General features: G+C 32.5%; 4 protein-coding genes and 1 long non-coding RNA gene across 5 annotated transcripts; 4 read left to right on the top strand and 1 right to left on the bottom strand.

Annotated features, from left to right (window-relative positions):
* The first annotated feature begins 1,523 nt into the window (after window positions 1–1,523).
* On the top strand, window positions 1,524–4,224 carry LOC9301415 (alpha-barbatene synthase). The gene is made up of 7 exons (XM_002865295.2): window positions 1,524–1,743; window positions 1,864–2,146; window positions 2,290–2,671; window positions 2,756–2,977; window positions 3,085–3,223; window positions 3,298–3,546; window positions 3,777–4,224. The coding sequence occupies exons 1-7, from the start codon at window positions 1,573–1,575 to the stop codon at window positions 4,068–4,070; spliced, it is 1,740 nt and encodes a 579-aa protein (XP_002865341.2). The 5' UTR covers window positions 1,524–1,572; the 3' UTR covers window positions 4,071–4,224.
* A 5,064-nt stretch (window positions 4,225–9,288) lies between these two features.
* LOC9299632 (alpha-barbatene synthase) lies at window positions 9,289–11,659 on the top strand. The gene is made up of 5 exons (XM_021015251.1): window positions 9,289–9,665; window positions 9,760–9,981; window positions 10,062–10,200; window positions 10,308–10,556; window positions 11,274–11,659. Exons 1-5 carry the CDS (start codon window positions 9,352–9,354, stop codon window positions 11,565–11,567), a joined length of 1,218 nt encoding a protein of 405 aa, XP_020870910.1. The 5' UTR covers window positions 9,289–9,351; the 3' UTR covers window positions 11,568–11,659.
* A 486-nt stretch (window positions 11,660–12,145) lies between these two features.
* On the bottom strand, window positions 12,146–16,565 carry LOC9301414 (DNA replication licensing factor MCM6). Its single transcript, XM_002863509.2, has 18 exons — window positions 16,371–16,565; window positions 16,139–16,291; window positions 15,919–16,044; window positions 15,667–15,829; window positions 15,378–15,571; window positions 15,082–15,277; window positions 14,921–14,998; window positions 14,589–14,818; window positions 14,379–14,493; window positions 14,178–14,252; window positions 13,947–14,087; window positions 13,614–13,817; window positions 13,357–13,518; window positions 13,199–13,254; window positions 12,965–13,107; window positions 12,773–12,883; window positions 12,560–12,690; window positions 12,146–12,479 (listed from the first exon to the last, which is right to left on the bottom strand). Exons 1-18 carry the CDS (start codon window positions 16,445–16,447, stop codon window positions 12,342–12,344), a joined length of 2,493 nt encoding a protein of 830 aa, XP_002863555.1. The 5' UTR covers window positions 16,448–16,565; the 3' UTR covers window positions 12,146–12,341.
* Window positions 16,566–16,968: 403 nt separating this feature from the next.
* Window positions 16,969–18,698, top strand: LOC9301413 (beta-glucosidase 13). The gene has a single exon (XM_021025226.1). It carries the CDS (start codon window positions 16,978–16,980, stop codon window positions 18,499–18,501), a length of 1,524 nt encoding a protein of 507 aa, XP_020880885.1. The 5' UTR covers window positions 16,969–16,977; the 3' UTR covers window positions 18,502–18,698.
* Window positions 18,699–19,677: 979 nt separating this feature from the next.
* On the top strand, window positions 19,678–20,362 carry LOC9301412. Its single transcript, XR_002332851.1, has 2 exons — window positions 19,678–19,762; window positions 19,977–20,362. It is a non-coding gene; the product is annotated as an uncharacterized LOC9301412 (long non-coding RNA).
* Window positions 20,363–20,577: the final 215 nt, after the last annotated feature.

Below are 20,577 nucleotides of genomic sequence, written 5' to 3'. Positions count from 1 at the left end.
AAGTTGATGTTACAAGGTATTGCGAAATAAGAACCATTCATGCAAGTAATGTGTGTATAATTTTTTTAATTCAGGGTTTGAAAAAGGGTTGGTCTAGTTTTGTCTTCAAATATGTGTATTATAACTATTTTGTAAATTGAACTTATTAATTACTAGGACTCAGGACTCCCGCGATGTCTCGGAGGAATATATTTCAAAAATCGTTTAAAAATGTATCATACAAAATCACACTCAATATTTTTTTTAATAATAAATCAATATATATATTTGACAAAAATTATGATAAAGAAAACTCTCACAAGCGTTTATTAAGTATATTAATATTAGAATAACATTAATTTGTAACTAAAAAACTATTTCCAAATGCAAAAAGAATCAAATAATAAACCAAAAGTTACAACGGTTTGATAAATAAGCCAAAATATCCATTGGTTCGTCAAATAAACCAAATGCTATTATGTTAAATTAAACGATAGCAACAATTCATTTAAATATATTTTAATAATTAAATATTATTTAAAAATATAACGAACTTTAACCGAGAGACGCGACGGTTCGTCAAATATATCAAATGTTGCAATGGTTCATCAAATATACTAAAAATTACAATGGTTCGTAAAACAAAACCAAAAGTTACAATGATTCATCAAATAAACCAAATGTAGCAACAATTCAATTAAATAATTACTCTTATTTAAATACATTTTAGTAATTAAAAATTAAGAACTAAAAATAATAATTTATAATTTACACGAACGGTAGATGATTAAATGTTATAACAATTTATAAAATAAAATTAAAATAAACTAAATGTTACAATGGTTCAACTAAACGGTTGCAACCGTTTTATGAAGAGTTACAATAAAAAGATGCAACCGTAGAAAACATTTACTCGGATTGCAACTTTCTCAAAAAACATAATGTAAATATATTTTTTTAGTTTTAAAAAAAATAAACGAAATGTTGCGATATACCAAAAGTTGCAACGGTTCGTAAAACAAAACCAAAAGTTGCAATGATTAGTCAAATAAACCAAATATTGCAATGGTTCAGTGAAACGGTTACAATCTCATTTAAATATATTGATGATTAAAAATTAGAAATTAAAAATAATAATTTATGAAAAATTATACCGAGAGACGCGAATGTAGATAATTAAATGGTATAGCGATTTATAAAATAAACGTAATGTTGCAATTTTTCGTAAAATAAACTAAATATATAAACCAAAGGTTGCAATTGTTCGTAAAATAAACTAAATATTGCAATGATTCGAATAAGCGGTTGCAACTATTTATGAAGAGTGCAATAAAAAGACGCAACCGTAGAAAATATTTGAAATATAATTTATAAAAAAACATAACCGTAAAATATATTTTTTAGTTTAAAAAGAAAACTAACGAAAAGTTGCGATTTTTTTTTTTTGACATCATTGGATCGACAAACCCCGATCCATAGGTAATCCCTACTACGCGGGATAGCGAGATTTAGTGGAGTCAAACTCTGGTAGAGAAGACGGAGTCAAATGGACTTAACCACTTGACTAAAAGCATATCTTTAAACTCTCATTCCATGACTTCCGTCCTATATATATGTCTACCTTCTTGCAAATTGTCCACCACCACATCAACGCTCTCTATGGATGAAGTAAAAAATCTTGATCGGAAAAGCTTCTTGGATTTTACAAAATTGCCACCCTCTCAATGGGGTGATCAGTTCCTCAAATTTTCCATGGCTGATTCTGTGAGTCCATTTATATCTATCCGTTACAATCAATTCATATGTGCACGAGTGCATATATATATGCATATATTCCTAATAAGTTATGTTTATATAAAGACCTTTGAGTTGTATCATCTTCAGGATTTTGATGCTCTTGAAAGAGAGATTAAAGTACTAAAGCCTAAAGTAAGAGAGAACATATTCATTTTGTCTTCCAGAGACAAAGACGCAATGAAAAGAACAATTCTTTCTATTCATTTTCTGAACAGTCTTGGTCTTTCATACCATTTTGAGAAGGAGATCGAAGAAAGCCTGAAACATGCTTTCGACGAGGTAGAAGATTTGATCGCGGATGAAAATGATTTGTACACAATCTCCACCATCTTTCGAGTTTTCAGAACATACGGTTACGACATGTCTTCGGGTAAGAATTTTTAGAACATATATATATAGTGGTCAGGTAAGTACTCTTTTGATATGATTCCAATATTTTTTTAATCTATCAATTCAGATGTGTTCGTACTTAATATATTGAGTTTATTTTAAAAAAAATTATTTTCCATGAAGATGTTTTCAACAAATTCAAAGGAGACGACGGTAAATTCAAGGAAATTTTAATAGAAGATGTTAGGGGTATGCTAAGCTTCTACGAAGCAGTGCACTTTGGGACAACGAAAGATCATATATTGGATGAAACCTCGTGCTTCACGTTGAACCACTTGGAGCCACTAGCTACAGGTCGCAGAGTGTGCCCACCACATATTTCAAAGCTTATACAAAATGCCATTCACATACCTCAGCACCGGAACAGCCAAGCTCTGGTTGCAAGGGAGTATATCTCGTTCTATGAACACGAAGAAGACCGCGACGAAATACTTTTTAAGCTAGCCAAGCTCAATTTCAAGTTCTTGCAGCTTCATTACTTCCAAGAATTAAAAACCATCACAATGTATATGGGAATGATCTAGTTTTCTTAAAGATAGGTAGTGTTCTTTTTTGCCGCATATTTTAAATCTTTTACATATTTTGGTAGGTGGTGGAGGGAATTAGACCATACATCAAACTTTCCACCTAACTTCAGAGAAAGAACTGTAGAGACTTGGTTTGCAGCATTGATGATGTACTTTGAGCCACAGTTTTCACTTGGGAGAATTATGTCGGCTAAGTTATACTTAGTAATTACATTTCTAGACGACGCTTGTGATATACATGGTTCAATTCCTGATGTTGAGAGCCTGGTCGATTGTCTGGAAAGGTACCTTATTAACAATATATATTGCAATGGTTCCCGGATTGAATCACAACAAACAATTAATTATGAATGGAGTATTCAATAACCAATGTTTTGTGATATATGAACAGATGGGATCCGGATTACATGGAAAATCTTCATGGTCACATGAAGACTGCCTTCAAATTTGTGATGTATCTTTTCGAAGAGTATGAAGAAATATTAAGGTCACAAGGAAGATCCTTTGTGTTGGAGAAGATGATAGAGGAGGTGATTACTTACAAAAATTTATTATTCATTGGATGGTAATAACTTGTAACATGTTTAATTTTTTTGGTAAGTAGTTCAAGATAATTGCTAGGAAAAACCTCGAACTTGTCAAATGGGCACGGGGAGGTCATGTGCCTAGCTTTGATGAGTATATAGAGTCTGGTGGAGCCGAGATTGGTACATATGCCACCATAGCATGTTCCATCATGGGACTTGGAGAGATTGGTAAGAAGGAAGCTTTTGAGTGGCTAATATCTAGACCAAAGCTCGTTCGGACTTTAGGGGCAAAGACCCGTCTCATGGATGACATAGCCGACTTTAAGGTACTAGTTTTACGTATGTTTTGTGTTTGTTTGGTTTTTTCCTTGGTTGAAATTTGGCATTACTTATATTACATCGCATATTACATATAAGAAGACTATACCAATTAGACCACGAAATTTCAAAAAATATGACCCATAAATTAATAAAATATATAAACTTTGTTTTAGTCCATTTCATAGTTCTCTTCGCATAGTTTATTTGTGTTGAAAGTTTTGGTATATATCATCAGGAGGATATGGAAAAAGGTTATACTGCAAATGCTGTCAACTATTACATGAACGAACACGGAGTTACAAAAGAAGAAGCCAATAGAGAACTTGAAAAGATGAATGGAGATATGAACAAGATTGTAAACGAAGAGTGCTTGAAGATAAGTACCATGCCACGCCGAATTCTTATGCAATCCGTCAATTATGGACGTTCATTGGATGTTCTCTATACCGCGGATGATGTCTACAACCACCGCGAAGGAAAACTCCAGGAATATATAAGCCTTTTGCTCGTAGATCCCATACTTCTTTAGAGAGAGCTTGGGATGCATTATGTTTGTTACTTTTGGTTTTCAATCTCCAGTAAGAAAATCGTGTTATGTGATTTGCGGTTCTATTTGATCATAAGGGTTGTGTGATTGATCGTATATTATCCCTACAATAAAATGTTGACGTGTTTGATTTTCATATATGAATCTTTTTTCTCTCTTAATAATCAATGTTGAATTAGTATGGTCAAGTCAATTTCATTATTCACATAATTGTCTTTTCTTATAATAAATCGTATCGACTGTTTATTCAATTATTCAAACATAAAATGGAGTCGTTTCTTATAATAAATCATATTATAACGAGAAAACAGAGTCTCCAACCACCACAATTTTTACAATAGAAACCATATATGTATTATGACTCAATTAAGCATCCAAGTTTTAGAACAAAATATATGTTATTTGGGTAATATTCCCTCTATTCAATAATATAAAATGTTTTGGCTAAAAAGCAAGAGTTTAAATAACTAATTAATTTTTTTTTTAACATTAAAGCATAACTTAATATATAGCTAAACATACAATCATGATAAAATTTACTGCTTAATACAAATAGTCACAAAATTATAGTATATATATATATATTAACTTTTTAACAGAGAAACTTGATTTTTTTTGTAAAACATCAAAAGTTGTGAAACAAATCAAAATGTTTAAAACATTAATACATATTAAAAAAGTATTTGACAAAAGAAAAGAACTATTATATGACAGCGTTTATAAAAAAACAGAACAGTTGATGAAGCCTTTTCCAATTTGGGACATTGCATATGTGAGCATCTTGTAAATATACATACACATATAAACTACTAGATAACCATCCACGCGATGCGTGGGTTATTGCATAATTTTCTTTCTTAAACAAATTAATGAAATATACCTTATAAGCAAGCGAACAACATACACAAACATATAGGAGATGAATGGATGGTTAACAAAGCTTATATATATTTGAAGGGATTATCCCGTATTTTGATACGTGATATAATATTAATCACAAACATAAAAATAAATAATTCGAATTTAGTTATTAACGATAAATAGAAACAGAAAATTAATTAAATTAAAATTTAACTTTACAAAGTAATATGATTTCTTTCGGGTCATTTTATTTATTCGGTTTTGTTTTTATAAATAATGTCGTTTAAAAAATTTAATGAATTGAAAGATTACTTTTAGTTTGTTCTTGTTACGTTATGATTCATTTATTCTTGAGAAATTGCCTCTAATAGCCTCAAAATTAATAAATAATTATAACAAATCATAGTTAATATTTTCCCGCCAAAACAAAATACCGTCAAAATTTTTCCACCAAAAAGTTTTTTGTCAAAATTTCCCGCCAAAATATTTTCTGATCTCGGGAAAAAAAATATCGTCAAAATTTTCTTGCCAAAAAAATTTTCGTCCGACTTTTCTCGCCAAAAAAAATCCAAGAAATTCAGAAAGGATTTCATGAAATTTAGGAAGGACTTCACGTAATTTATGAAGGATTTCAGGTAATTTAGGAAGGATTTCACGAATCGGGAAACACAAAATCATCCATTAATTTTTATAGCTATGAGAGTTATATGATGCAATATTTTATATTTTCTCTATATATATGTACAAAGAGAAACTATATTTTATAACTATATTTTTAATAAATTGTTTATCAATTTCTTTTTTGCGGCAAAATGTTAAAACATTTTTTGTGGGAAACTTTTTTGATAAAATTTTTTTGACGAAAATATTTTTACGTTGCAGAAGTTTTTTGGCGGAAAAATTAAAATTTTGCCAGGAAATTTCTAATTTTATTTATTTATTTATTTTAATTAAAATAATATTCATATTTAATATTTAATTAAAGTTTATAGTGTTATTTGTGGAACTTTCAAATGTAGTGCTATTTTTGGAAGAAAAACTTATTTTAGTGTTATTTTTGTCAATCTCTCTTTATTCTTAGTGTTACATTCAAGTTTCTAACTAAAAAAACAGTTAGTTTATATGACCTCTAAACAGTGTTACATTTTAAGTAATGTATGAGACAAACACATGAATTATAGAGGATCACAATGGTGTGTGCGATATCCTTGTGCAAAGATAGAGGATCAATTGAAACTTGGACACAAATTAAACTATAAAATGTTAGGAAGTCCCTAAAAATCATCGTATATTAAGTAAAAAAAATTATGGTTGATGTAGATGAAAGAACACAAATCATCCATTAATTTTTATGGCTATGAGAGTTATATGATGCAATATTTTATATTTTCTCTATATATATGTACAAAGAGAAACTATATTTTTATTACACTAACAATTTATAACATAAGAGTTAGTACTACATTTTGAGGAATTAATTGTGATATTTGTTTTTAATTAGTCTTATCCTAAAATCATGCATTTTAGTATGAAATTCTGATAACCACATGTTACACAACTGTGTTTTTAAATGATGATATTTTTTAAAATTCATATTGTTTACAATTAACTTATAATATATATATTTATATAACTTTTTCCTATCAATACATTGACCGCAACCAATATGAACAGAGTGAAAACCGTCTTTTATATAATTTTTCTAATTAAATACATTAAAAGAATTACTATTACTATAAAATTAATTATTATAGAAATTACAGAGAAATGCAAAAATGAAAAAATAAATTGACAAAACAAAAATATTGGACTTTAATAAAAATTTACTGAATTAAAAACATAAATAATTATTAGTATGGGGGTTACAAATATGAAACACATAGCATTTATGAATAAAGTTAATTGAAGAATTAATTGTGATATTTATTTGTATTCAAAAGGCATTCATTTTAGTATGGGATTCTAATAACCACATGTTACAAAATTTTGTTTTTAAATGGTGATATTTTATTGAAATTCATATTTTCTTATATGCAAGTAATATATTTATAATTGTTTCCAATAATTTCATTGAAAGTAACCAATTACAAGAAGAGTATAATTGAAAGCATTACTATTACACAAAAAAAAGTAAATAATATTGAAATTACCGAGAAATATAAACATTAATTTAAAAACATGACAAAACAAAAAGATTGGACTATTAAGAAAATCATTGAATTAAAAACATAGATAATTATTAGTATGTGGGTTACAAATCTGAAAATACATAAAATAATTTATTTTAAATTACTATTATAAATTTATTTTCCACAATATTGGTGTCAAATAAGATTACTAAAATTATTGAATTAACAACATATATAATTATTAGTATGGAGGTTACAAATCTGAAAATACATAAAATAATTTATTGTAAATTATTATATGAAATCTATTTTCCACAATATTGGTGTCAAATAAGATTATTGGTTTCATTATGGTAAATTATACTTAAACACTTTAATAATAATTAAGGTTGAAAAGAAATATAGTTGTCATATTTGAATTTTATTCTCTACATTTTATTGATCTTAAAAAGTATAAGGAAAAGAATTAAAACTTAAAATATTGGAAAATAAATTAATGGAAAAATATTTTTTGAGTTAAATAAATATAAATTGCATTAATGTGGATGATTAAGAGATGAAAAATATGACACATGTCAAGCATTTGAAGTGCCAAATGTCAAAATATTAAGACAACTTTAGAAGAAACCTTCTCATATTATATAAGATATAAACCATATATATATATATTATTTTATCAACAACATGCTTAAGTATAAGTATATAATATATAACTATTTCACAGTTGAACGCATATGCGCATATACATATATTGTTATCAACAACATGCATAATGATAAATATAGTATGTAATTGGGATTTTATATTCTGTAACCATTAACTCTCATCACGTGCTATATATATATGTGTCTGGTGCTTGCAAATTGTCCACCATCGCCAGATCTCTCTATTTGTTTTCTCTAGATCTCTCTTTTTCCTTCTCTCTTTCTTTCTTATCTCACGAGTCACGAATATGGAAAGAGGAAGAAACCTTGATCAGAAAAGCAACTTCTTAATATTGCCACATTCTCAATGGAGTGATCACTTCTTTACTGTTTCTATCACTGACTCGGTGAGTCAATCTTATATATTGTTGACAAGAAAATAAGCAATGTATATATATTTTCATATGATAGGCGTCTATTTGCATGGGTGGATGGATGGATCTATATGGTGATGAATAATATACCACTAGGCACTAGCTAGTATATATTTTTTACGTTTTGAAATTTCACTTCTTCTTTTTTTTATTGTTCGAATTATTTTTCAAGTTATCACATTTTTATGTTTTTGAAAAATTATTACGCTATATGTTATTAGCGTATTAAAAATTATAACCGCGTAGACAGCTTTTTAGAACTCTGGCTATAATATCAATATTTTTTATTTTTCTTCCTTTTAAATGAAATTTAATTCACTTTTCAACTCATTTTCGTAATATTATTGTAGACTTATAGTTATGTATATTGATTATTGAAGTATTGGTTTATCTTTTCCGTAGATGAATTTGGGATATTAATTAACGGTAAGAATTTTATAATATTATTATAAATTTATATATTGTTTGTTCCCTAGCAAATTATAAATTTGTATTTGTCCATGTCCATTAGAACACCATTATTGGTGGTATCTTAGATGGTTCTTACCTTATTATCTTGAAATTAAACATTGGAAAATAAATCAAAACAGATTAAAATGCTAAGATTGGACTCTTAGCTAAGAACTTTTGGAAGTGTTAAGAGCTAAGATTTGACTCTTAACTTATAAAAACCAAAATTTTAATCTTAAACAATGTTAAGAGCTAAAGTTAAGAACCCACCGTTAATGATGGTCTTAAATGTCTATATAAGGATTTTGACCTTTATCTATCAACTTTCAGGATTTAGATGTCCTTGCAAGAGAAATTGAGGAATTCAAACCTAAAGTGAGAGAGAATATATTTAGTTTGTCTTCCGATGCAATAAAGAGGAAGATACTTTCGATCCATTTGCTGATCAGCCTTGGTCTCTCTTATCATTTTGAGAACGAGATCGAAGAGACCTTAAAAGAGGCTTTTGAAAAGATAGAAAATTGATCGCTGATGAAAATGATTTGTACACAATCTCAATCATGTTTCGAGTTTTCAGAACATATGGTCACAACATGTTGTCCGGTACGGATATTTTAAGCATGTCATTAGATTTTTGATATACATTTTTAAAAACAATTTTTTTTTTTTTTATGTAGATGTTTTCAACAGATTCAAAGGAAACAACGGCGAGTTCAAGGAATGTTTAATAGAAAACGTTAAGGGTATGCTAAGCCTCTACGAAGCTGTGCACTTTGGGACAACGACGGATCATATATTGGATGAAGCATCACGCTTCACATTAGACCACTTGGAGCCACTAACTACAGGTCACACAGCAATCCCACCACATCTTTTAAAGCTTATACGCAAAGCTCTTCACATACCTCAGCACCGGAACAGCCAAGCTCTAGTTGCAAGAGCGTATATTTCTTTCTATGAACAAGAAGAGGACCACGATGAAACACTGCTCAAGCTAGCCAAGCTCAATTTCAAGTTTTTGCAGCTTCATTACTACCAAGAATTAAAAATTATTACCATGTGTGTGAATTAATGATCTAGTTTTCTTCTAACACATTGCTGGCTAGGGTTATTTGTGAGTTCATATATTTAATCCTTTGCATATTTTTCGTAGGTGGTGGAGGGAACTAGACCATACATTAAACCTCCCACGAAACATCAAAGAAAGAACCATCGAGAGTTGGTTCTCCGCATTGGTGATCAACTTTGAACCACAAGTTTCACTTGGGAGAATTATGTCAGCTAAGTTATACTTATTGATCACTTTTTTAGACGATGCTTGCGATATACATGGTTCAGTATCTGAAGTTGCAAGCCTGGTTGATTGTCTTGAAAGGTATATAGCTAACAAAGATTCATGATGCGAAAAAAAAAAAAAAAAAAAATTCCATAATCATTTGTTGGTTGATATATTAGATGGGATCCCAATCACATGGAAAATCTCCAAGGTCACATGAAGAGTTCCTTCAAATTTGTGATGTACGTTTTCAAGGAGTATGAAGAAATATTGAGGTCACAAGAAAGAACATTTATGTTGGAGAAGATGATAGAAGAGGTGGTTATTTACACAAACTTAATTATTACTAACCATCAAAAATTCATATATATTCATGGCTAGTAATCAGTTTTTACCATGTTTAAAATGTTGGTGTAACTAAGCAGTTCAAGATACTCGTAAGATCAAACCTAGAGCTTAACAAATGGGCACGAGCAGGTCACATGCCTAACTTTGATGAATACATGGAGGCTGGTGAGGCTGAGGTTGGTGCGTATGCAGCCATGGCATGCTCATTTATAGGACTTGGAGATATTGCTAAGAAGAAAGACTTTGAGTTGCTAAGATCTAGACCAAAGCTTGTCCGCTCTTTAGCTGCAAAGACACGTCTCATGGATGACATGACCGATTATGAGGTAAACAAATTTGTTTTAGAAAATCTTATACAATGTTTCAAACCGGTCTTGTCCGAACGGATCTGACCAGGAACTAATCGTTCTTTTTGCTGTGTTGGGGATACATCAAAACACAATGGGTGGTTATATTTGAGCTGAAAACAGTGTAAAAGTGCCTAGATTTTCCCTTTACAAAACACTAGAGTAAATGATGGGCTGAAAATAATTAGGCCAAAATCTATATTTATTTTACTCCATATATTTTATACTCATTTACTCCCACTTATTCTTTCTTCCACCAATCACACCCATAGTCTAGTAAAATTGTTAATAACGGAAAAACCGCTAGAACTTGTTACCCGGATCAAATATCAAAACCAGTTTACAGTAAAACTTCTATAAATTAATAATGTCAGAACTATGGTATTTTATTAATTTATTAATAGGAGAAATTCATTAGTTTATCGAGTATCAATTTACCAAAGTTTTACTAGTAAAATTATTAATGTTGCGATTTGTTATTTTAAAAAATTTACATGATGAATTAAAATTATTGCTTTCCGTTAATAATTTTTTTTTTTTCATAATATATTTTCAAATTGTCGAAGTGTACCTAAAAATTAAACTAAGTTTTTGTTTTTAAGTCATTCCGTTTGGTTATCAAACTAGCCACCCAATAACATTTATAACTTAATCAGTGAATTTGTATATTTACCTAAGTTACTTCGGTCTAATTAGGACGACATGAAGAAAGGATATACTGCAAACGCAATCAACTATTACATGAAGCAACATGGAATTACCAAAGAAGAAGCCAATACAGAATTTAAGAAGATGATTGGAAATATCAACAAGATAGTAAACGAAGAGTACTTCAAAATGACCAACATTTCTCGTCCAATTCTTAACCAGTTCATCGGTTTTGGACGCTTGTTAGACGTTCTCTATACAGCAGATGATGTCTTCAACCATCGCGATGGAAAATTCAAGGACTATCTCTTTACTTTGCTCATAGATCCCATACATCTTTAGATTTTGGTGACTTGGTATAATATCATTTTCTTTCTTTTGGGTTTCTCTGTAATGTGTTATTGGGTTGTTTTTGTGAACTTAACAGAGGTCCAATAAAATTTAGTTCAAAATGAGAAATGATTTTGGCTAAGATGTGTTGTGTTTTTTTTTTTTATTGGGGTGGAGTCTTTGTTTCTCACTTTATTTTTTGTTTGATAATTGACGAGAGTAAGACCACAAATGTGTTTAGGAAGAAGTATATGACTCTCATAATCGTAATGTTACAATATGCATTTTCTTATGTAGAGCCTTATATCGAATATATAATCAATCCAAGTTTCTTATTCTTAGATAAATATAAATATAAAAAATATTTTGCTGATAGATGTAAATATTCATAAACCAAGATATTGGTAAATATCATGATCTTCTCGATCCTCCTCGATATATTTTTGGGCAATCATCTCGACCATCGATTTTGGTAGATCTCCGGTTTTCCTAACAATACTTTTATCGAGTCTATGAATCATTGTGTGCCATTTCAGGTGAAGATCTATTGGCAGCTTCAAAAGACGATGCCTTCAACCACCACGAGGGAAAATTCAAAGATTGTATCTTCACTTTGCCCGTAGATCCAATACATAAGAGTTTAGTGATTTGGGAATATCATTATCTTCCTTTCTAGGTTTCAATGAAGTTAACAAAAATTGAAAATCCAATAAAATTAGTACAAAATGATGAAGGATTTAGGCTTCCACTTAAGAGTTCTACAAATGTTTTACACACTTAATCACATCACTCGATAACATAGTTTGGAGCAACAGCTAAGATCCTCTCGTCTCTTTGTGAAGATTTTTTCCTTGTTTCTTCTGCTTCTGTGGCTTCTTGCTCATTAGCCAACACTATAAGATGACCTTCTTTACATACCAAACTCTGCGCAATGCATAGCTTGTGTTAAAATAGAAACATCATTTGAAATAATCTTAACTTATATGATTGTTTTGGATTATCACCTCAATGATGGCTCTGAGTTTCTTGATATCGAGTTTTACTTGCTCTTGGGAACTGTACTTCTTTTTCTCGTTCTGTTGATCTATGTACCATCGAATAAGTTCCTTTTGTCTAATTCCAGGCAATTCAGAACCTAAAAGAAAATAGTGTTGTGAGTTTCAATAGTTGAAGAGAGAAATGAACAGTATCAAAAATTGATAAGTGTTGCTACTTACTGTCTTTGTTTACAGTTTCTTCGTGTTGTCTAAGGCGAATGACTAAGGCCTGTGTGATTCTATCATATTCTTCCTCGCTAATCACCAGCTTTTGAGCTGCTGCTCCATTATCTGTTGCTACGTCATATGATGTTACTTACGGTTCTTAAGTGAGTCTGAGAAAAAAGAATAACACAAACTGTGCGTAAGTACCTATAGTTGCAGAAGCTGGCTCAGCTGCACCATTCTGTTGATCTTCATCTCCGTTATCGGGGTTTTCAATGTCATCTGTGTCGTCCATGTTGTCACCATTAGCATCTTGGTACTCAGAAAGATCGATATCGCCTGACTCAACACTGGATAAGAGAAACAAGTATGGTTGTTTTTGGTTAACATTTGGGAGAATCTTAAGAGAGAAATTTTTTTTAAAGATGTATACGAGGTTACCTGATGACTGAAGTCTTCAAAAGTCTGACAGCTAAAAGAACATGACTTGGTTTAACCTGAAAGTAAAGTAACAAGTTCCCAGATAAATCAAATTAACTACTGGATACAACTGGTAGATTAAAAGAAAGGCACGAGAAAATGTTTTAAGATAATCTTACCAGAATTTCCAAATGACTCCTAGCAATGGCTTCTGAAAGTCGGATCAGTGCCTCTAGCTGCCTAACTGTCATTCGATATGCGACTCTTGTACCTGGAGTTGTATCGCCTCTACGAAGAGCAACATAAGACTCGACAAGTAGCTTTCTTGCTTCTGGGCTTAGCTGCAACACAACAGATGAGGATAGCAAAAAGATGTTAGCATCTCCAGCAGAAGAGTCTTTTGTAATCAAAAACATTTTTTGGGTTAGTCTACAACCTTTGGCTTTAGCGTTTTGGCATATGCAATGTAGCGTTTAAGTTGTACAGTGGTGAATTCAGGAGACAGCGCTGCTTCATGCTTCTGGTGAACTCGAACGATATGATGGGCAATGTGGTAATCTGTTACCTCATCAGGGTCATCAATCATAACGTACACAAGATCAAACCTCGAAAGAATGGCAGGTGGAAGATTAACGTTATACTGAAAAGAGCATGATCAAACCACAATTAGCTATAAAAAAAACTTCCATGAAAGTTCTCAAGCAAAGAAAGGAATACAAATATATATATATATATATCTGTTTGGATTCATTTTTGGGGATGACCTTACCTTAAGTGGTTTAGATTTATCATATCGCCCACCAACAGGATTAGCTGCTGCAAGAATTGATGTCCTAGCATTCAAGGTTGCTTGTATACCAGCTTTTGTAATGCTTATCGTCTGCTGCTCCATCGCTTCATGAATAGCAACCTTTGTGCCCAAATGTAACAGCAAATTCCATTAGCCACAGCGTAGGAAACTCAATCATCTACACTGTAATAAGAAATGATGCTAACTTACCTGATCTTTGATATCCATCTTGTCAAACTCATCAATACAACATATTCCATTGTCAGCAAGCATTAGAGCACCAGCCTGTCAAATATCATTAATTAGAACAAGAGCATAGAAATCACATGTATGACAAAGGGCTAGCATTCTTCAAAGCAATTATAAAGTTAGGTTTACTTAAAAAATTCGTTGCAGGGATTTGTTCATTACCTCAATGCAGAATTCACCAGTTTCCGGTTCTTTAGCAACAGTTGCAGTCAACCCAGCTGCGGAAGAGGACTTCCCAGATGTATACACAGATCTTGGTACAATGCCCGCGGTATACCTGCAGATAACAAACCAAAACTGAGGGATCAGATTTCAGAAGATTTCAGAAAGAAAGAAGAAAAGACAGCTTTGATTTTCAATGAGAATCAGTACTTGAGGAACTGGGATTTAGCACAGCTGGGATCCCCAACTATACAAACATTGATGTCTCCTCTAAGGTTGATGCCTTCATGAGTTGTCTTGTGCACACCGCCTAGAAGCATAAGTAGAACTGCACGTTTGATGTCTTGATGACCAAAAACGGTTGGGGCCATGCTTCCAACTAACTTATTGAAGTAATCAGGAGTATTTCTCATCTGCTGAATTTCATCCAACTCTTCTGCCTGTCCAATTAAAATAAGCAGGTCATGTGAAAGAGCAAAACAAGGATGCTGCGGACTAGTTTCTGCTTCAAGTCCTATAGGTAATTTATTTCTAAGCCTCACCGTGAACTGCTGCTGATCATCTTCATTGGAATCATTTTGGCGGTTCCTCATGTCAGTGTTCCTACTACCATCAGCAATCTAGAAAGAAAAAAACATTTGAGATTGAACAACTGGTCTCACTTCAGATTTGGTTTGACAGATATACTAAAAAGTTGACAAACCTGCACTGAGTTAGCGATAAAGGCAAGCCGATACGAAAGATCTCTAACTCCCAGAGCCTTGAGACCTTGAACACCTTCATGTCCAGCTGTAGAGCTTTTCTGTTGTGATGAGTCTCGACGACATTCTGCTCTCTCTCCAGGTGCTACCAGTGCCGATATGTCAGGTATAACAACTACCGTTCCCGTAAAAATAACCCTGCGAGAACAATCCCAAAAGGAGTCACAATGAGTACAACTCTTGACTATTATAAAGATGGAAGAAATAACTTAGAGAACTGTCACACGAGAGATCTTACGTATCACCCGCTCTGGCCTGTTCCACAATCTCATGACGCAAAATGACATCCAAAGACCGTGGCAAGGAACCTGCAGGTATCTCTTTTGACGTCTCCTGCATTCTAACTCTTTGCCAATCCGTAAACTTGCTCTCTTGCCTAAGCAATGCCCATCTTGCTCTGTTCAAACAAGTCGGGCTCACACAAATCGTAGGCTGCAACAAGGCCATAAATTATTCAACAAACAAAACGAAAACAAGCTAACACTTGGTACAAACTATTAAAAGGCACAAACTCAAAAATCAATCACCTGAGTGTACTTAAACTGTTGCTCAACATTCTTTATAACACTACCACAATCTAAACACTTGAAAGTCCCGTAAAGAAGCTCAGGTCTCACTTCACTTGTTCGAGTAACCACACCAGTCACCGACACTAACTTCCCAATTTCTGCAGTCGTTAACTCCCTCAACCTACAAAATTATCATCATCATCACAATCACCAAACACTAAAATTCAAAATCATCAATTAAAAATCAAAATCTGAGGATAAAGGCAATACCTTTTAGTGAAAGGAAGATTGTAGAAAGAAACATTGATATCTTTATTCGGAGTATCATCAGAAATGAAAGAAGGATTCATTTCAATCACAAATCTCTTACACGCATTCCTCAAATATGGCTCAAACCTAAAACCAATTTTACACACACAAAATCAATAACCCAGAAACAATTTTTCACACCCAATTAGGAAAAGTTAGGGTTTTAGATAAGAACCCAAACCTCAAATACTCATCAGCTATTGCTTTCTGAAGAGCGTCATTAAAACCCATTACATGAGAGAAATCAATGTACATCATTGTTGATTCACCGCCTCGAATTGCTTCAATCTCCGCTTCGTAATACAACTCCGGCTTGTTCGCGTCTAATCGGAAACTGAAATCAATTCGGAAACCAAATCAAACGCTAATTTCACACAAAAGTGAAAAAGAAACAAAAATTCAGAAAGACGAACCTTTTGAGGAACTCGAGGAAGACATTCTCTACTTGAATCGCTTGTTCATCCATTACAAATCCACCAAAAGCTTCCATTTTTTCAAATTCTACCTCACTCAAATTTTACTCTTCTCTTCAAATAAGTGTTCGCGAAAAACCCTAAATTCGTTTGAACAGAAAGGAAACGTTTTCTCACTATGGGCAATAGAAATGGCGAGCCTGTTGTGGCGGGAATTTTAGATGGGGTCCACTAACATTTTCCCGCTAAAAGCCGATACGTGAATTGGGCCTAGATATTGGGCTTTGACCCTTGTTAATGGGCCTTAAATAAATTGACTTTTTCAAATATATTGATTAAGATAATCAATGATTATTACCCAAAAGATAATCGATTCTGGTTGTTAGAAAAACAACACGATAAGATCATTTGAATGTTCTGTTTACTAATTATGAACAAGTAAAACTTAAAAAGATTTGTTGTTTTACTATCTCTATCTTATATTTCTCTATTTATAGATTTAACATAACCAATTAGTCAACTACGATAACAATTCTCTTGCCTATATAAATCTGAGTTTTATTCATCTTCTTACAACAAAACAAGTTTCAACAATCAAATCATAAGAATGAGAACTAAATATCTTTCTTTACTAGTAGTCCTTGTTGTTTTGGCTTCCAATGAAGTTATTGCCAAGAAACACTCTTCAACACCTAAACTAAGAAGAAGTGATTTCCCAAAAGATTTTCTTTTTGGAGCTGCAACATCTGCTTACCAAGTCGAAGGAGCTGCTCATGAAGATGGTAGAGGACCAAGTATTTGGGATACATTCTCTGAAAAATATCCGGAAAAGATAAAAGATGGTAGCAATGGATCTATTGCAAGTGATTCTTACCATCTTTACAAAGAAGATGTGGGTTTACTACATCAAATTGGTTTTGGTGCCTATAGATTCTCCATCTCGTGGTCGAGGATTTTGCCACGTGGGAATCTAAAAGGAGGAATCAACCAAGCTGGTATTGACTATTACAACAACTTGATCAATGAGCTTTTGTCTAAAGGAATTAAGCCTTTCGCCACCATTTTCCATTGGGACACACCACAAGATATTGAAGATGCTTACGGAGGATTTCTTGGTGCGGAGATTGTGAATGATTTCCGTGATTATGCGGATATTTGTTTCAAGAATTTTGGAGATCGAGTTAAGCATTGGATGACATTAAACGAGCCATTAACTGTGGTGCAACAAGGATATGTTGCTGGTGTAATGGCTCCAGGAAGGTGCTCAAAATTCACAAATCCTAATTGCACTGCGGGAGATGGAGCTACAGAGCCTTATATTGTTGGTCACAACCTAATCCTTGCACACGGAGAAGCGGTCAGGGTATACAGAGAAAAATATAAAGCATCTCAAAATGGTCAAGTTGGTATCGCTTTGAACGCGGGTTGGAACTTACCTTATACAGAATCAGCCGAAGATAGGTTAGCTGCGGCACGAGCCATGGCCTTCACATTCGACTATTTCATGGAGCCGCTTGTGACCGGTAAATACCCGGTTGACATGGTCAATAACGTAAAAGGCGGTCGCTTACCTACATTTACTGCTAAACAATCTAAAATGCTAAAGGGATCATATGATTTCATTGGCATCAATTATTACTCATCGTCTTACGCTAAGGATGTTCCTTGCTCAAGCGAAAACGTTACACAATTCTCTGATCCTTGTGCTAGCGTCACAGGTGAAAGAGAAGGAGTTCCCATCGGTCCAAAGGCAGCATCGGATTGGCTTTTGATATATCCAAAGGGAATTCGTGATCTCCTCCTCTATGCAAAATACAAGTTCAAGGATCCTGTCCTGTACATAACCGAGAACGGGAGAGATGAAGCTAGTACCGGTAAAATCGACCTTAAAGATAGTGAGAGGATCGATTACTATGCTCGACATTTGAAGATGGTTCAAGACGCTATCTCAATTGGAGCCAATGTGAAGGGATTCTTTGCATGGTCTTTGCTAGATAACTTTGAATGGGCAACAGGTTACGCGGTCCGGTTCGGACTAGTTTACGTGGATTTCAATGATGGACGTAAGAGATATCCTAAGAAATCAGCAAAATGGTTCACAAAATTGTTGAGCGAAAAGAAAAGGAATTGATGAGACATGCATCATTCCATTATATTAACTAACTAGGTTAATATATGCACAATGGGTAGTTTGTTTAAATAACAATTATCGTTGATTCATAATATGGTTTGATTATATTATATTATATCAAACTTGAATATTTAAAGAGTGATTCCAATGTAAAAATTTGTGGACACTATATTAAATGAAAAATTTCGAATGTTAAAACCTTCTCGAGCTATATATTATTTTTTCGCCCTATAAAATTAATAAATTGTTTGTACTTTAAGAATGAGATATTTAAACAAAAAGTTGATGAAATATATATATATATATACATTTTTGGAGTATCTTTAGCAAATAAATTCTGAGGTTGAGAAGTATTTACGAAAGAATGCCACTGACATTAATTATTTAGTTTCGAAAATTCAAATCAAATATATTAATTGCCAAAAAAATCTTAACATAACATCTTAACAATCGTACCAAAACATTTTTGATCCTCAAATATTTTTGGTATGATTTCTCATAATTAAAGATCCGTCATTAATTGAAATGTAATAATTTCATTGATGTAAAAAAATAAAATAACAAAAATTTGGGACTTTTAAAGATTGACTCCGCTTAAACTTAGTGTAGTCGGTTACTTGTAATAATTATTCTAGTGTTTTAAATCAAAACTTATAATTATTTTTTGTTTAAAAATATTTAGGATCTTTTGTACATGTTTTGCTCATATTTTGCATATTATTATTTTATACAAATTTGAACTGATAAATTTGCAAACTTTGATCACAAAGGTCACAAACCAAAAGATCTTCTAGAATTTCGCAATCGGAAAAGCAAATGCAGCGAACATGATTTTGTATTCTCTATGTAGCTGGTTGAAAACTATTTTTACTTGCATGTTTTAAAGATTCTTTCAATAAGATTTTAAAAACAATAAATGCCCAATTCAATTGAGGTTGTTTCTTTTGTTTGTAAGACTTATGTGAGATTTATATAGGCCAAAATATATCTTCAAATTTTAATGCTAATATATTATGTACCATAATAAAATGGCTTTTGATCGTTTTCATTTTTGGTAGCTTAGATATGTTTATGCTAGCTTTTGACTAAAGAAAAAAAAGATATATGTGGTAGTTCTTTAATTCAATTGAGTCACAAAAAAAAAAAAAAAAAAAAAAAAAAAAAAAAAAAACTAGCCCGATGTTAGGATAAGGTTGCTCAGGCGTGCTATTTAGCTGGAGAACTGGTGGTTGCAAGAAAGCATTGTGAAGCGTCCATTAAGGTAAAAGCCCTAAATATACTGATACTGCTTTGATTAAGACCACAAAGTGATTCATTGATTGACAAATATGAGAACAGCGGTTGTGTAATATACGAAAACTGCTTGAGCAAACCGACATCTGGGAGACCAAATTTCTCAAACAACCTTTTAAATTTTGTTTGTTTTACGTTATCCCAACTGGGAGATGTGAGATATATTTTGGGTTTGGTGGCAGATTCTGAAGAGGCTATATGAGGATGAACATGTAGTGATTGGAAATGAAATGGTGAAGCTTGCGTCGATTCAGCTTGCATCAGGTGATCGCAGTGGAGCTTGGGACACAACAAAGAGTCTGTCTCAGATATTCTCAAAGTATTACGGGTCACATGCTGAGACTCTCTTCTCTTATCTCCCATGTCTTAAGCAAGAAGCCGCCAAAGCTGTGAATTTGTCATCTTCTTAACCCAAAAAATTGTGTTTGTTAGTACAAAAATATTAGGCCGGTTTAGTTTTTATTTTTCCTTGGCAGAAACGATGTCGTTTTCTTCGACTTAGGGTTTTAACCCAAAAAAGGTCCAAAACGACGAACACACGAATTTATTTTTTTTCCTCTGAGCTTAACGACGCTTCGAAGAGGATCAGTAGGGGTGTCAAAATGGGTTAATACCCATGGGTTACCCGAACCCGTCCATGATTTTAGTGGGTTTGGGTAGAATTTTTTTACCCATATATATAAATGAGTTTTAGTGGGTTACCTTATTAGGGTTATGGGTTTAATGGGTAAAACCCATTAGGGTCATGGGTTACCCATGGGTTTTATAACCAAAACTAAAAAG

This window comes from Arabidopsis lyrata (assembly GCF_000004255.2).
Source record: "Arabidopsis lyrata subsp. lyrata unplaced genomic scaffold ARALYscaffold_8, whole genome shotgun sequence".
Classification (NCBI taxonomy): Eukaryota; Viridiplantae; Streptophyta; class Magnoliopsida; order Brassicales; family Brassicaceae; genus Arabidopsis; species Arabidopsis lyrata.
This window is presented reverse-complemented; position numbering and strand designations above follow the sequence as displayed.

Excerpts from the sequence above, each read along its gene's own strand:
- LOC9301415 (XM_002865295.2), top strand. The coding sequence starts at position 1,573 with ATGACTTCCGTCCTATATATATGTCTACCTTCTTGCAAATTGTCCACC. Across the intron at positions 2,672-2,755 it reads GAATTAAAAACCATCACAAT|GTGGTGGAGGGAATTAGACC; the intron begins GTATATGGGAAT and ends ATATTTTGGTAG. Across the intron at positions 3,547-3,776 it reads ATGACATAGCCGACTTTAAG|GAGGATATGGAAAAAGGTTA; the intron begins GTACTAGTTTTA and ends ATATATCATCAG.
- LOC9299632 (XM_021015251.1), top strand. The coding sequence starts at position 9,352 with ATGCTAAGCCTCTACGAAGCTGTGCACTTTGGGACAACGACGGATCAT. Across the intron at positions 9,666-9,759 it reads GAATTAAAAATTATTACCAT|GTGGTGGAGGGAACTAGACC; the intron begins GTGTGTGAATTA and ends TATTTTTCGTAG. Across the intron at positions 10,557-11,273 it reads ATGACATGACCGATTATGAG|GACGACATGAAGAAAGGATA; the intron begins GTAAACAAATTT and ends CGGTCTAATTAG.
- LOC9301414 (XM_002863509.2), bottom strand. The coding sequence starts at position 16,447 with ATGGAAGCTTTTGGTGGATTTGTAATGGATGAACAAGCGATTCAAGTA. Across the intron at positions 14,088-14,177 it reads AGATGGATATCAAAGATCAG|GTTGCTATTCATGAAGCGAT; the intron begins GTAAGTTAGCAT and ends TTGGGCACAAAG. Across the intron at positions 13,255-13,356 it reads GGAGTCATTTGGAAATTCTG|GTTAAACCAAGTCATGTTCT; the intron begins GTAAGATTATCT and ends CTTTACTTTCAG.
- LOC9301413 (XM_021025226.1), top strand. The coding sequence starts at position 16,978 with ATGAGAACTAAATATCTTTCTTTACTAGTAGTCCTTGTTGTTTTGGCT.